This window comes from Zalophus californianus, chromosome 14, assembly GCF_009762305.2.
Source record: "Zalophus californianus isolate mZalCal1 chromosome 14, mZalCal1.pri.v2, whole genome shotgun sequence".
NCBI lineage: Eukaryota > Metazoa > Chordata > Mammalia > Carnivora > Otariidae > Zalophus > Zalophus californianus.
In genome coordinates, this window is record NC_045608.1 from 70946828 (window position 1) to 70964046 (window position 17219).

The window sequence follows — 17219 nt, forward strand, 5'->3', positions numbered from 1 at the left end:
ATTCTTCCCCCACTCAGGTCTTTATGAGCAAAGCAAATTGGGAAACTGAGGCAAATAATCGAGAGCAGTGGTTCTTGAAGTGTGGTCATTAGACCAGTAGTGGTGGCGGCGTCTACAGCAGCACCTGAGAACTTGTTAGAAATTCAAGTCCTTGAGTTGCAGTCGTGCTCTCCGAGTTCCTGTCTCTCTCTCCGCACCGCCCGGGATGGCCTCCCAGAACCGCAACCCAGCTGCCGCCAGCGTCGCCGCCGCCAGCAAAGGAGCCGAGCCCAGCGGGGGTGCCGCCCGGGGCCCCGTGGGCAAGAGGCTACAGCAGGAGCTGATGACCCTCATGATGTCTGGTGACAAAGGCATCTCTGCCTTCCCTGAATCCGACAACCTTTTCAAATGGGTGGGGACAATCCATGGGGCAGCAGGCACAGTTTATGAAGACCTGAGGTATAAGCTCTTGCTGGAGTTCCCCAGTGGCTACCCTTACAACGCGCCCACGGTGAAGTTCCTCACACCCTGCTACCACCCCAACGTGGACACCCAGGGAAATATCTGCCTGGACATCCTGAAGGACAAGTGGTCTGCCCTGTATGATGTCAGGACCATCCTGCTGTCCATCCAGAGCCTGCTAGGAGAACCAAACATTGATAGTCCTTTGAACACGCATGCTGCCGAGCTCTGGAAAAACCCCACAGCCTTTAAGAAGTATCTGCAAGAAACCTACTCGAAGCAGGTCTCCAGCCAAGATCCCTGACTGTCCAGCCTCTCTCTTTGTGTTGTCTTTTTATTTTCTCCTTAGATAGTCTTTCTCTTCATTTCTGTCTAGGACTCTGTATCTTAAGCTGTGGTGTCATTTTTGTTTTGTTTCTGTTTTTTAAATTAAGTCTCTGGTTGAGCCCTTGTGACAAATATATTAAATAAATACATTGGTTTTTAAAAAAAAAAAAAAAAAAAAAAGAAATTCAAGTCCTTGGGCCCCAGCCCAGACCTACCGAGTATGTAAGTGGGAGAGGGGCCGGCAATCTGTGCTTTAACAAGCCACCTAGGTGATTCTCACTTAGTTTAACAACCACTGCTCTGGACAATTCGGCTGCGAAAATTATTTTCTTGAAATTTCTGAGGAAAAATAGTTCTCATTCTTTCTTCTATTTCCTAAACTTGACCCACACTTAAAAGGTTAAGATCATCATAGTCCGCCTCTTCCTTATAGGATTGGAGAAACTGATCCCTCTAGTTCTTCACCTCCTTCCCTTCTAGTGTTCAATAGAAGTCAGAATGTGTACCACATAAGTTCAATTAAGTCCATTGCATATGTGATTTTGTGTCCTTTTTAATTTGAGCTCCACATGCTGATCAATAGGGTTGAACAACATAAAGACTTTCCATAAATGCTAATGGTCAAAGTGCCTCTATGCGCTAGGCACGAGGCTAACCACTTTGCAAACTTTGCTTCATTAGAGCCCAAACCTATTTTATAGATGAAACAAAGTCCTAGGGAAGTCAAATAACTTTTCCCGGGGAGGCAGAGCTGTAATACTCCCATGGGCCCTCACTAGTACCTCTACTTGGCATAAGGGGTCCATACTTGTTGATGGAATTAGAGCTACATTGCTTGGGCGATCTGGATGTTACGTTTCTCTACCATGTAGCTGAAAATAGGAAAGTGATCTCTTTGGCATGCAATAGTTACACTTTCCACCTACTTTGTTTCTCTAGGAGAGAGACTTGCTTGGCAACAAGAGATCCATGGTCTCCGGCCTGGTATTTTTGGTAAAGAAGGTACACAGTCAAGATAACTAAGGTGGAAGTTTTAGCATCTTTTAGGGGAAACAAAAAATCATGACCCTTAGTTGCAGGGCTTGAATTTGTAACAGGGTTTCATTAATATTTGTTAGTAAACTAGGTAACTGTGTCAACTGGATCTGTTCCATTATCAAGGGGTGAGAGGGTGACTTTAAGTATTTTCAGCTTTTTGTGACTCATGTAGAAATAGTAAACAATTGCTGGGTGTGTGAATAATGCTGACTCTGAGTTCGAGAATTGGCTTTGGGATTGGGGCATGAGCATTTGACCAAAAGCTCATGTGTAAGGGTATCAGGTGGGTGTGTAAAGATTGGGATGGGACATGACTTGTATGTATCAATGGGCAGAGCTCTGGTAGACGCTATGATCCACAGAGTCTGGTACAAGAATTCTTAATAAATTTACACAATTCTTGTTAAGAAACAAGAAAATGCCTCAATCTAGGTTGGTAAGGTCTTTTTACTTTGATTCCATTTTTTTTTCTTTCTCTATGTATAGTCCTGAAAGAACTCTTCCAAATCCTGGATGGCAGGGACCTTGTTAGAATAACAGGGAACAAGGCTGAGTATTGGAGGAAATTCTGGAGAAAAGAGTAGCTTCTAGGTCCATCGCTGCACTGTTGAATTCTGTAACTAGGGAAAAATACTTAAAACCTCCTGGACCTTCGTTTTCTCATCTGACAAATGAGAAGACTGAACCAGATATTGCCCAGGACTAGGTCATCTGTTAAGAGGGATAGAGATCCAATTCTTGAGCTTGACGATGTTTGAAAAAGCCAAAGATTTTGTCATTATCAAGATTCATCATGACAGGGCAACTGGGTGGCTCAGTTGGTTAAGTGCCTGCCTTCAGCTTAGGTCATGATCCTAGAGTCCTGGGATGGAGCCCCAAATCAGACTCCCGCTCAGCGGGGAGTCGGCTTGTTCCTCTCCCTCTGCCCCCCGTCTTGTGCTCGTTCTCTCTCTCTCTCTCTCTCTCTCTCATAAATAAAACTTTTTTTTTTTTTTTTTTTTTAGAAAAAGACTCATCATGACAGAATGGAGTTTTTGGTCTGATCTAACGTAACCTTCCTCATCATTTGTTAAATAGAGTCATTCTGTGTTTCTTGATTACTAGTTGTCTTAGTGTGAAAAGGTAGCAGGAGTTCACTTAAAAAATTAAATTTAGTTTTCAATTCGGTTTTCACATAAGTTTGTAAGCATAATCCTATTTTTTGTCACCTTTATTTTTCATTTTGTCCCTTTTCCCAATCTATAAATATCAGTGTGCCCTTCATTTTCCAGTAACCCACAGAATAATCTGACGTATGTCCTCTTATATTTTTTCTCTATTCATATAATGAACCCATACAAAATACTGGGTTTTTTTTTTTTTTTTTGAGATTTTGTTGGGAATTAATACAAGGAACATTTCTTCTGTGTGTTCTTCCTCAGTACATCAACATCTCTCATCTGGTGGCTTTAATTCATTTTCTGAAATGACTACATAATATTTTATGATGTGAATGTACCATATATTATTCAGCCATTCCTCTGGTGACAATTTATTTCCAGTTTTTGTCCATTCCTAACAATTTTGCATAAGGTTTTCAGGAAGAATTCAGAAGTGCTGGGTTAAAGCTTTATTAAATTTTAACCAATGTTATTACATTGTTTTCCAAAAAGTCCTAGTACTTAAAGTTCTACATACAATTTATGAGAATCCCTTTTCCCAGTATTCCTACAAATATCGATGCTACAGCACCTTTAATTTTAACTAGTCTGATGGTAAATGAGAATTCATTATTTTGTGTTTAAATAAATTTTCATTGCTACGAGAAACTTTTTGTATATTTGGCCATTTCCTTTTTTTTCTACAAATTGTCCATTTATATCCTTTACTTGTAGTTTTTTCCTCTTTCATTACGTATTTTCTTGGCAATTTATAACAATTCTTGATGCACACATTTTAACTTTGAATTTTCCAAAAATTCTTCAGTATTTTAAGGATTTATTTACTTATTTTAGAAAGCAAAGCAGGAGGAGGAGAGGGAGAGAGAATGCCAAGCAGACTCAGCGCTGAGTGCTGAACCTGACATGGACTTTATCTCATGACCCTAACATCATGACCTGAGTCAAAACCAAGAGTGGGTCACTTAACCGACTGTGCCACCCAGGCACCCCAGTTCTTCAGTATTTTAAAATATCAGTTTCTCTGTTTTCAGTCTTAGTCGCCCTCAACCCTTCATTGTACAATAGCCTTTATTTTGCTTTTACAATGTTTGTTACATAGTTTTTAAACTTAAGGCTTTAATCCACATAAAATTTTAAATTTAAGGTAGGGTCCATTTTTGTTCTGAAGGAAGAAAACTCTATTCTGTTTGAATATCTAATTGTTTAATTTTTTAATCTGGAAAAGCAAGTTAGCCTTCATGCTTATTTTTTGTATCTTCTCTATTTGCACACATTTGTCCTTTCATATTTTTTTCCTGATTAGAATTGAATTAACTGCATACTGATTGTGGGAGAAATTACATTTGTTATGTTGAAACTTCCATATATAAGCACGTTATGCCAGGTCTTATTTATTTGAATATTCTTTTACTTATTTTCATATTCTCTAGGTTTACTCCTACAAGTTCTTTGCCTTTCTTTTAAAATCTGTTCCTAAGTATTTACTGGCTTTGTTTTTATTATAATTATAAATCCTTTTACTTTTGTGGGTACTTACTGCTAGAATATAGAAAAGCTACTGATTTTTATATATGTGCCTGGCATCCATCCATCCTACCAAACTCTTTTTTAGCATGATGAAGTTTAAATTTTTTTTTTTACTAGCATCTCATGAGTTTTCTCATCTCAGAGTTTTCTAGCTATAAAATCATACAGATTTTATTTTATCTTGTTCATATGTTAATTTTTTCACCTTATTGCATTTACTGAAACTACCTAGTAAATCTTAAATAGTAAGAGTGATTATGGATTTCTTTCCAATTACTAATTTGTAATTGAAATAATTTGGTTTTGTTGCATGTGCTATTTGTGGTTGGGTTTTGATGAACTTATTTATGTCACTTAAAATCACATTCTACTTAATCTTTATTAGGCATGTCTGAGTTTTATAAAGTGTTTTTTCAGAATCCATAGATAGAATTATTTTTTCTACTTTTATTTTTGATGTGGGTTATGTTAATACATTTCCTAATATTGAAACACTATTGCATCCCTGGAATAAATTCAGCTTCCTCATAATGTACTGTGTATCACAGGCTGTCAGACTGTTTTATAAAGTTGTATTCAGAATTTTTACTATATTCATAAGACTTGTGCATAGTTTTCTTATGCTTTTTGACTTAATAATAGTTTTTCTGATTCAAAACTGAATTAGAACTCCATTTTTTTCTATGTAGAACAGATTTTGATTTCCTAAAGGTTATATTCCTAATTTTCTAATCTTTTCTATGATTATTGATATATTCTTCTTGTTCTAACTAATTTTTAGTAGTCTGTATTTGACAAAGAAATAATCCATTTTCTCTAGGACTCCAAAATTTGCTCCCCGGAGTTTTTTTTTTTTTTCCCGTCAAGTTTTTATTTAAATTCCAGCTAGTTAACATACACTATTAGTTTCAGGTGTAGAATATAGTGCTTCATCACTTACATACAACACCAGAGTTTCAAGTAAAATTTCTTTCCTCCGTATCTCTGCTTGAAACCTCAGTGTTGGGTCTAGATGTCTTTATTTTTACTCCTTTTTTCATGATCAGGAATACAAAAGGCTTTTTCTAGTGTATCAGGTCTTGGAATATCTAGGTTTGCATCTATTCTTTCTAATTTGTTTTCTAGTTTATAAATTTCAGCTTTTAGTTTTTTTTTTTTTTTTTTGAGCTCACTACTCCCTCTCTCCCTAAATTTAAGACAGGTTCTTAGTTTTAGTTTTGTTTTTAATTATGGAGAATTTTGAGATTATATGTTTTCTTCTACAGTTTTTATTGTAGCCTGTAAGTTTTGGTATGATACACTTTCTTTTGAATTAATTGCTTTAGAGAAAAATTATGTCTCTTTTAATTTTATCCAGAGCTATATGGGTCCTCTAAAAAAAAAAAATCTAGGAGTTAAGATATTTTTGTCACTTAAACTTTTTTCCTCACTTTTATTGCCTTATGACCAAAGAATATGGCCTAAAAATATCTACTATAAATTTAATGTTTTCTTTGTGGACAAATACTTTCATACTTCTTTTGAGAACTTACTAAAAACTAATTCTCTTGAAGATTTAAGGCTCTCTTGTATTTTCTATTTTTTTAAATATTTTGAACTAGAATTAACTAATCGGAGTTTTAAATTGCTCACTACAATTATATGCTTTATCAAATTTTTCCCATTTTTCTAATTTTTTAAAGTATTTAACCAATATTTAGTTTATACAGTTTATTTAAGACTGTTTTGTCTTTAAAGTTGTAACTTTCATTATTCATATTGACTTTATCTTGTTCCAGGTTTTTAATCTGGAACCAAGTTGCTTGCTATTTTGCCTTTTTTTTCCCCATTATATTGTTTGCACTAGACTGATACCCCTTTGTCCATTTCTTTACATAAAACTTCTTTATCGCTTGACTTTATGGATGTTTCTAACAAGTAGACTGTAGTAGGGTCTCCTTTTAATCCAATCTGACAGTTTCATATGGTAATTGAGTATCTTTCCATTTAATGTTATAACTTTTATGCTTGGTTTTTGTCTTTAAGACCTAGGTTTCTCAACTTGGACACCACTGGTATTTTGGGCCCAATAATTTATTGTGAAGGCTGTTTTGTGTCTAGCAGAATACCTAGCTTCTAGCTACTAGATGCCAGTAGCATCCCTCCTCCAGTTGTGACAACTGAAAAGTCTCCAGATGTTTACAAATGTCCTTGGTGGGGGGAATCTCTCTGATCTTAACTGCCTCAACTGAGATCTGCTTTAGTCCTTTAAGTACTTCTGTTATCTTACTCCAGACATAGTCATTCTGCATATAAGTTGTTCTGGATATTTGCTGAGGACTGCTTAATCTGAGTCTACGTACTTAGGGTGACCAACCTTCTGGTTTATCTGGACTGAGTGGATTCCTGAGGCATGGAGGATCTGTCCATCCAGGACAATTCCTTACATTTTCAGTGCTAATATCAGGAAAGTCAGGATAAATTGGTCCCCTTGGATGGACCTCTTCAACCCTATTTGGTACAATATAGACTTGACCAAAGAGAACGGTACAGTGAGGTCCATTCAGTGGTTCTCATTTCCCTCTGTTTCCTCAATCAGTGCTTGTTGGTACAAGCACACCGTGAACTCAGCTGTGAAACTATAGTAAAACCTTTTAGATATTTGTCTCTGAGAGTCAATCATGTTCCTAGATCGCTGTAAGGCCCATCCTGTAGGTGTAATCCCATCAATCTATTCAGTATTCTTTACCATTGTGTCCTCTACTGTTAATCACTCCTCAACCTTGAAATCTCTTCTGGATCATTTGTTGTTTTAGCAGTCTCTCCCCACCCCAAGTACTTTCCTAATGAGGGGTACTTGTGTAAAATACTCTGAGTTTCTGCTTATCCTTAAATAAATTTATTTTACTCTGGTAGGTGAATGGTAACTTGGTTAGGTATAGAAATCTTGAATTCCTGTTTATTTCTCCCATGAGTTCTTTTCTCACAGGGGCTTTAAGCTTCTAGGGTTGCATATCACCAGACTGATGCCATTTTTATGCCTATAGACTTGTGTTCCTATGATTTTTTTTCTTGTCCTTGTATTTCTTTTTTAATTTTTTTATTATGTTAATCACCATACATTACATCATTAGTTTTCGATGTAATGTTCCATGATTCATTGTTTGCATATAACACCCAGTGCTCCACGCAGAACGTGCCCTCTTTAATACCCATCACCAGGCTAACCCATCCCCCCACCCCCCTCCCCTCTAGAACCCTCAGTTTGTTTCTCAGAGTCCATCGCCTCTCATGGTTCATCTCCCTTACACACACACACACACACACACACACACACACACACACACACACACACACACATTACTCTTCCATTTATGTTATCTCTTCACTGCTCCTACTGGGGATTTAATTTTGTGGTGGAGAGACCTTGTATTAAGGGATGGAAAGAACTGCCTCTTACCTTCTTCAGCCTAAGGACAAATATCCATTTTCAACTAATATTTTTGACTGGGTTTAAGGAATTCTCTATTTATTCATTAAAAAAATCCATTTGGCATTTTTTTTGGGGGGGGGAGGACCTCTCTGCCTCTACCCTGCATTTCAGCTGCTCTGGAACCTTCCCCCCCCCCCGCCCCTGCTTCCAAGGGAGAACAGACATGAGTGCAGTGTGGTGGGAAGGCTATCTTCCTGTTGGCCAGATTCTAACAGTTCTGAAGAACATGAGGGGCTTTGTTGTGTTCTTGAGCCCTCTTCTGGTCAGAATGCCATCTGGATAGTGTTTTTGTGAGAATGTGGCACCTGGGAGAATGATTCAGGAAATTTGGATTCTGGATGTAATGTCTGAGACTCAATGGTCGCAAGTAGTACAGAAATGATCCCTTTTGTTATCAAAGCAAATTTTAAAAGCACATTTTATAATCCATCTTCTGAAGAAACTTAGAATGAGGGGGGTGGAAAAGAAATCAGGCAAAAATCCTTTGAAACCTCCATGACTTCAGAGCTGGAGATGGAAGGGAAACAAGTCAATTATGGCACTCCTCAGAGTATTAGGAACCATTGAAACTGTACAGAGGGCTTTTTATTTGATCCTCTGGGGCCCCCTAATTTTGGATGAGTGGCTTTGAAAGTGACCTCTTCCTGTAAGGTCCCATTCCTATGCTACCTTTACCATGAAGTTCTTAGCAGGAAATTGTTTCTCCCTGCTGTGGATCCCAAGAACGCTTTAGGTCACTCTTGACACTCAAACTAACTTGGATAGTGAGTCATTTTTGTTCACCTCTTCCTTTTCCTTAAAGGGGGTGGTGGTTATAGTCAGGGGCTGTCTGGTCCATGTCTATATTCTCTGTGTGAGCCCAGTGTCTGAAGCATACCTGACAGAGACACCAGCTCTTTTCTTCTTCTCTTTGCTTCTCTCTGGATAGATGGATGAATGACTAAAAGAAAGAAACTTGAGTCTTCTTATTTGACTTTTATTTTTTCTCATCTATTTGGTTAATGTTAGCTTTAGGTTTATATTCCATTCCATTGCTGTTCGCCTTCAAGCCATCCATAGTTTTTCTTCTGCTAATTTAGTTTGGTGCTTATTTAAATCCAGATCAGAAAGATCTTGCATTAAATAAGCCTCCAGGGTGTCAATAAACATCAGGTAGCTATAAAGTATCTTCTAACCATTAATTTGCATTCTGAAAGTTTTCCAATTTCTCTCTCTTCTCTCCCCCTCTTATTCTTCCTAGCCTTCTCCCCTTGGCCATCCCTTTGTGCCCACCCTCATATAAATATACACACTGTTATTTTGTCTATGGACACATACTGATACTGTGTTCCATTTCTGTTGTGAATTTTCTACATATTGTTTTTTGTTAGGATTAAAGATGTTCTTCCCCTAGTAAGGAAAACATCTTAATAGGATATGGATTTTAACGTGGGCACAGAGGCTAAGAGAGTTGGATTTTATAAGATTTCATTCTATCACAGGGCTTTGAATATACATCTGTGAGTTACAACAGAAAACATTGACCAGACCATTAGTTCTTAACCCCTTCTTATTTTCTGACCTCTTCCAACAATCCTTTATTCTGACCTACATTTAAAAACAAAAGGCATTTTTCAAGTGCTAATGATTTCCACCAAGAATATTCCCTTTGTGGCAGGACTTAGTTTCTGAGCATACGTTATGAAGGGATCTACATATTGACAGGATTCTCCATCAATCTTCAGGAAAGGACAACCAAATGTATGGGGAATGGGGAAATCAGGATCTGTGTCCAATAAGACTCAAGTTACTAGATTTGTTTATATACTAGATTTGTTTACATTCTCTTTTGGTTAGTGTAACCCATTTTGGTTGAAAGAAAGAAAAAATCGTTCAAACTGGGACACAGAAAGGAACCTACTGGATTTTCTTTTCTCAACCACAGTGTTAGAAGGATGAATGTATAGCATGCCTCACCACAACTGGTTACATGGTCTAGAAGACACCAGCTCTTCTTTTCTTCTTCTTTTTACTTCTCTCTGCAAACTAACTTCCTCCACAGGGCTGGATACATGGCTTCTAGTAGCTCTAATGTCCTATAACTCTCACCTTTGCCTCCACAGAGACTAAAAGTGAATCTCTTGGTCCAAATTTAAAAATCATTGAACTACCTTAAGTTGCCCCATATTGGATGAGAAAGCTGGCCTTTATCCGCTGGTGGTAACCCCAGTACACGGTCAGTAAATCCATGGTGATACCCCTATATTTGAATCCCATGTTAAAGATAGGGGGGAGATTGTTTCCAGAAGACTGGATCTGCTCTTCTGGGCAGACTTGAGTATTAGGCTATTTTTCCTGTGAAGGTTAAGGGGGCAGAATTTGGAGAAAATAAGCTTTATAAGGAAGAATATGTAAGGCATGGACATTACTGCTGGGTAAGGGGGGGGGGTGTCTCCCAGCAGTGAAAATTCTAAGGTTGAGTATTAAGTAATCTTAATTTGACTTGATTTGATTTGACTATTTTTCTTCCTTTGAACTCTAAAATTACAATACCAGGTCTGTAAAGCGTGGACTCAGTAAACCCTTGCTAACTTGCTTTAGTGCCCTTAGCATCTGAACTCCAGAATCCCATGCATGATTGTGCAAGGGGACTTGAGCTTTCATGGGGTATGATTTGTGGTCTCTCATGTCTGTTAAGTCACCTGTGTATAAGATTTGTGATCGAGGAAATGGGGGGTAAGGATGAAGGGGATGTCAGGCTCAGATTCTTTTGGATCTTAAATATCCTCACTGAAAAGATCCCATGACTCAGGATGGACCTGATCCTCTCAGTATATTTAACCGGGTGTTTCTCCAAAGGTCTATAAAATAGTATTCAGTATTTTCTGTTTTTATGTTAGATTGAAGAAAGCAAATCTGCATTTTCCAATAATGATGATATTTAGTGTGTTTTATTTGTAACGGTGTTGGGAATGTGTTCATGTAAGGTGAGAGTGTCTGAGCTTGTCACAGTCTCTGGAAATCCTATCAAGGGAATGTACGTTGTAAAAAGTGGACTGTTGCATATAAAGAAGCAAATCTTATGTTATCATGCCCCTAAAGCTTACAGATGTCTATTCACTTAAAATATCTTCATAGCACTGAATTGAATTAATCCTTGCGGGGAAACTGGGGATCTATCCTACTGTTCTTTCTCATAGCCTCTTGGCAGAAGAAAGACTTTAATGTTCATCTAGTTCAATGTTTCTCAGACTTTAAAGTGTATCAGAGTAATTTGAGGAATTCACTGATGTAGACTCCTGGGTCATCCCAGACATCTTGGTGCAAGAGGTTGGTGATGGAGGGCAGCAAGGAATCTGTTTGTTTATTTTGACAATGAAGTCACGTAAATTGAGGCAGATGGCCTGAAACCATGCTGTGAGAAATACAAGTCTGCTCCATCTTCCTCCCAAAGGAAGGCTTTTTCTGTCAGTAGGTATGTACCCTTACCATCTGAGTCACCACCTATTAGGGGATTTATGGAGAAGATTCAAGGATAAGAAGTAAAGATGAACCAGACTGAACTTTGAGTCTTGAGATCTATGTTTTGATCTTTTCTATAACATAAATGACTAATGGTTATCCAGACTTTCTTGGAATATTTCTAGTGAAATGATGCTCACTACATTAGAATCTTATCTTATTGCTGGATAACTCTAGTCACTCATTATGTATTAAACAAAAGCTACCTCCCCACGGACCCTCATTCTACTGTATGATAGCAGAGCAAATCTCTTTTGTCTGTATTGTGGCCTTTTCAGATATTGAAATAAATTCATCCTATCCCACTGAGGGTTTTCTAAGGTGAGCTTTGTTGCTTTAGTCATTTTATGACATGGTTTCCAGGTTTGACTGCCCCCCCAATTCTTCTAGACTTACTCTAATTATTTAAATAAGCATTTAACTAAAAAATCTATAGTCTGACTCCTGGGGAAAAGTAGGAGCCGGGTTTTGAGTGATGGTATGCTTGAGGAGGGAGGGAGTAGAGATAGATTATAGTCATTGCCCCCTCAAACTACAGACCATACTTCTGCTGATTCTATATAAAATGGCATTTGTGGGGTACCTGGGTGGCTCAGTTGGTAAAGCATCTGCTTTTGGCTCAGGTCATGATCCCAGGGTCCTGGGATCAAGTCCCACATCGGGCTCCTTGCTCAGTGGGGATCTTGCTTGTTTCTCCCTCTGCCTGCCACTCCCCCTGCTTGTGTGCTCTCTCTCTCTCTCTCTCCATCTCTTATTCTCTGACAAATAAAATCTTTAAAAAAAAATGACATTTGCTTTAAGGGAACAAAGTCAAAATTTGTTTTGGGCTCATAATCAAAACAGCAATTTTTTTTTCTATGAATTTCTGTCAAACCACTTATCCTCGATCTGACTTGAATATTTGTTTTTCTGAACCTGCATGAAATCACATAAAGAATGGATATTTGTGTGTGTGTGTGCGCACAAGCGTGCATGCACCAGCATGGCATCTTATAGATCATTCCTTCCCTAGCAACAATTTTCCTGTTGTGACCTGAACACAGACGGTTAGTCCCATATAACATTTTGAAATCTGGTAACATGTAATATAGGACTTCTTTAAAGTTGATCTTTTGGCACGTGCGCTCACTCACACAGTGACTGCGAGATGGATTTATTAACTTGACTGTGGTGATTTCACAACATATATATCAAATCATTATGTTGTACACCTTAAATATTAACAACTTTGTCAATTATACTTCAATAAAGCTGGGAAAACACCCACATTCTGAGGGCTGAGTGCTCCCTTGCTTACGAGTGTGTTTACAGATAAGCAGGGCCACAGACCAGCTGACCATGCCTGCCAGAATAAGTCTGTTCAAAAGTGAGCCAGGGAGTACCTGTCACCCTGTGGAACATGCATCAGATGAGATCTTTAAATCCACACCAGCACCCAGAGGTCCCCGACTTTTGGACTGCTAAGGTGCCACACAACCACTGGGTACCTCATTGACAAAGTAAAATGAATTATTTTCAGAAAGGTAAAAATGATCTTCTGGTAGAGGAGACTTCTTTTGCTTAACTTTCTAAATTTTTTGAACCCTGACAAGCTGGGGAACATTTAGGTCCTTCTTCCCCCAGTTCCTACTCTTCCCATAATAGAGCATCACAGGGCTTTTCATAGTCTTATTTTATGGTAGCTAAAAGCAAACGTAGGTTTTCCTTCTCATCACTAAGTCTCAAGGACCTAGCTATGGATACAGTGTGGGGGGCAAATGTCCTGTCATTAATATTGTTTCAAACAGTAGCAGGTGAGTTGCAGTTAAGTAATTGAGGGAAAGATGAACATACAATTAATATAAGAATTTGTTTTACATTTTGTTTACTGAATGTTTCAAATTAGGATTTTTAAATTAGGTCAGTGTAACATCTGGAGGTCATACCATGTTCTGTATTTGTATTGATATAAATTATGTATTAAATATGTATCTTACATATGACATGTAGCTCACATGCATATATCTATCTCTTTATTTCTTTATAGATCTCCCTAATGTATAGGTATGTATGCATAAAAATTGGACTTAGGTCAATTGAACTTGAGGTCACTGGTGTCATTAACTTTAGCTGTGCTTAGAACTAGAGAATTCCAAATAAAACATCTAAAAGTTGCATAACAGATCTAGACTTCTTGAAAATGTGGGGCCCTCCAAGATTTGAGTGAGTCTGACCAATGTTTTTTTCCCCAACCCCTACTTAGAATGTCATATACCTGAAACGTGTTTTTCCATCCCAAGAAAACATTAGGGTGTCAAGAATTCATTTTTGGTTTTGGGGTAATATCCATCTGAGTATTTTGGCAGGGACAGGACATTTTAACAACACAAATGCCTTTCTGAATTTCTCACAGCACCATCTGAACTTTTTGTAATCAAGAGAGAGAATAATTTCACTTTTCCATTAAATATTCAGTGGGCAAATACTAATCTGAAAGAAAATTGAAATTCTGTGGCACATTCAGTAAATGACAGTTTAGATTATATTACAAATATTGTAATTCTCTTCAGGTCAGGTAACTGAGTTAAAAATGGAAATCGATAATGAAGCTAAAACATTGTATTAAGTATTACAAGGTGTGCCTCCATGCCCAGGCCATGTGGGATGGTGGAAGGGCTGAAGGCTTTGGAGGCAGTATAGACTCCAGTAAGAACATGGCCTTGGACACACAGAGCTGAGTGACCCTATCTGATGACATTCATTGTGAGTCTGTCACCTGAATCCATCAGGACTTTGAACCCCCCACCAAGTGGAGGTTATGAGACATTTGGAAGTCCAGATTTTAAATCTAGGAGGCTGTGGGTCAGCATGGGTTTCCTTGGAGGACAGTAGACTTCCTTCACTGATGGGGAAGCCATGGGCAGGATGCTTATTTGTGGTGCTGGAGGCTCAGACTCTCCATGACTCTTCATGGGCTCTGCTCTTCTGTACCATTTTGGGGGCTGGAATACTTTCCAAAAAAGGCTGAGCTCATTCTCTGTGTGGTTTTCTGTTCTCAAATAATTGCTTTCTTTTGTTTGTTTCTTTATCTATCCAAGTAAAACATCCTTTAGGGCTTTTTAGTATTTCAAAGAGGTATTTGTTCTGCTTATTTTTCTTATCTGTTATTTGCTTGTAAGTGCCTGTGTAGGAGTGCAGTGATACCAGAATATTGCTAATTGTTTTGCTTCAGGCTCATCTTCCTCCTGCTGCCCTGGTGGCCACATGATTGAGGACTGAGTTCTCTTATCCACAGTGACTCCTCCTTCCTATTACCTGGGGCTATATACTGCACCGGGCCTTGTGGCTTCCTTTCCCTTTTGACTTGTACCTAAACAGATCTGAAGCAGAACCATGCAGCTTCCTACTGTAGGTGTGAGCTGGATGGTCACTGGAGTTAAAGTCAGAGAACGATGCTTACTTTCAGAACCACCCCTCCTTCTCCACAACCCCTCCCTGAGGGACTCTATTCTCATCTTTCAAAAGTTTATTGGTAGGGCGCCTGGGTGGCTCAGTTGGTTCAGCGACTGCCTTCGGCTCAGGTCATGATCCTGGAGTCTCAGGATCGAGCCCCACATCGGGCTCCCTGCTCAGGGGGGAGTCTGCTTCTCCCTCTGACCCTCCCCCCCTCATGTTCTCTCTCTCATTCTCTCTCTCTCTCAAATAAATAAAATCTTTAAAAAAAAAAGTTTATTGGTGGCCCACGGACCACCTCCCTTTCTAGGTCCTATTTAAGCCCCTTCTATTTAAAAAAAAGGATTTAGGCCCTACCTCTTTTGTCTTCCTTAAAGCCCCTGAGTGTGAGCCAGTTAACCCAGGGGTTGACAAACTATGCCCTGGCAACCTAGAGGTTTATTAGAATATAGCCAAATCTATTTTTTTTTGCCCAATGTCTGTGGCTATTTTTGGTCTGCAAAGGCAGAGTTGACTAGTTGCAAGAGAGACTGCATGTTCCATAGAGCTAAAAATATTTACTATCTGGCTTTTAAGAAAAATTCTGCTTATCCCCAGCTATGCTAAAGGAAAAACATCTGAGATAAAATGACAATGGTGATGATGTCTACTAGAGCTATTCATCACAGAGAGCCTATTTTCACTTTGATAGGACTCTTGCTGTTTAAACCCAAAGGAATGACTTCAGCTAAAGAACACAATGCATGGGGGAGCATTCATGGCATCCTGTAATTGCTAGTAGGTCGTTGCCTGCTTCCTTAAGATAGTCTTGAGATGATACCTTAGGGCTTTTCAAAGCATGGTCTCCAGAATCCAGGATCTCCTGGAATCCTATTAGAAATGCAAACTCTCAGGATCCACCCTAGACCAACTAAATTAGAAACTCTGGGGGTTAAGGCCAATGATCTGTGCTTTAGTAGTCTTCCAGGTGATTTTGAAAGTTGCTAACATGTGAGAATCACAGATGTGTAGAATGGTTTTATAAATCTTAAGGAGTTACATAAATAAAAGCTTGTGCATCCTGTTACATGTTGGACCAGCGTTGATGCAGGAGGTAGGAGAAAGAAGGAAAGGATTAGGCCAGAATTCCTATTCTTGTATCAAAGTAGCTAAACATACTGTAGTGGCATGCACATGGAATAATTCAGTTCTTGGGGTTTAGATTGCATCTTGAGAGGGGAAAATAATTTAGATGGCAACTGGATTGTTTAACCAGTTAACCAGTCGGCAAGTGGTTCAAGCAAAGAAGATTCCTGTACATAAACTGTCTTCACTGATCTTTCAAACTTGAGGTTAACAGGGATCTACAAATGGCCATTGATCAGTGGGCTCAACTGTAGCTGGGATTTTTTGTGAAGCAATCAAAAGATGGAAATGAAGCATACTACCCTAAGACTGTCTGTTTTGCCAGAGGTTTTGCTGTTTTTGCTATAGCACATGCTTTTCTAGTTTAAGAGGAATGGAAAGTTCCCTAAGAACTTACTGAAGGCACCCATTAAAACTGCTTTTGCTGAGCTGTTGTGCATTTGTCTAGCTGGGTTTGGACTTTCTGGATCTATGACCGATAAAGTCAAACAAACAAAAAACTTCTCTAGACAATTCAGCTGTTAGCACAATTTTCTCTAGGAATCAAAGAAGTTAAAAAGAATTACCTCATGGACACTGTATATTCTAGTTGACTAAATTTCTTATAAGCAAAAAAACAAAACAAAACAAAGTGAGTAGAAGGCCAAGTGTTTACAATAAGCATGGTGGGTCTCCAGAAGCACATTGTTCTTCATAACCTCATGGAAGGAGTACCCAGCTAGATTCTCCATGCTCTGGAGACCAATGAGCATGGTAACTTGGGGAAAGTTACTTAATTGCACCATAGCTTTAATGTATTCATTTGGTCGACAGATTCTCCAGAAGCGTGCCCAGTTCACTCAGATAGTGCTCAGCAGAATCACTGTGAGGATGGGGTGGGGGGCTGAAGCTTGGCAAAACATTTTTTTTTTTTTTAAATCCAATAGTCTTGTTTTTCTAAAACAAATTACTGAAATTATTCCATGACATAATATTCTCAGGGATATGCAAACAAAGTACTACAGAAGCACGTAGCATGCATGAATTTCAAAGAAAAAACCAAGGAAGCACTGCTGTGGATTTTGAACTCCTAGAGAATTCTCCAGGCTCTGCCTGGAGACTATCCATATCCTAGTGTCTGCCCATAGCACCTTGAACATAGGAGGTACTCAGAATATGCTCAGAGAGTGAGTGAATGACAAATCTGTCAAGAGACA

At 38.6% G+C, this 17219-nt stretch overlaps 1 protein-coding gene across 4 annotated transcripts; it reads left to right on the forward strand.

The window, feature by feature from the left end:
* The first annotated feature begins 205 nt into the window (after window positions 1–205).
* Window positions 206–915, forward strand: LOC113912383 (ubiquitin-conjugating enzyme E2 C-like). 4 transcript variants are annotated; one of them, XM_035724007.1, is made up of 2 exons: window positions 206–490; window positions 563–915. In XM_035724007.1, exons 1-2 carry the CDS (start codon window positions 206–208, stop codon window positions 743–745), a joined length of 468 nt encoding a protein of 155 aa, XP_035579900.1. In that variant the 3' UTR covers window positions 746–915. The 4 variants fall into 4 exon arrangements, with proteins under 4 accessions (XP_035579900.1, XP_035579902.1, XP_035579901.1 ...); XM_035724009.1 differs by having other exon boundaries at window positions 206–358; window positions 536–915; XM_035724008.1 differs by having other exon boundaries at window positions 206–341; window positions 423–915.
* Window positions 916–17219: the final 16304 nt, after the last annotated feature.

Excerpts from the sequence above, each read along its gene's own strand:
- LOC113912383 (XM_035724006.1), top strand. The coding sequence starts at position 206 with ATGGCCTCCCAGAACCGCAACCCAGCTGCCGCCAGCGTCGCCGCCGCC.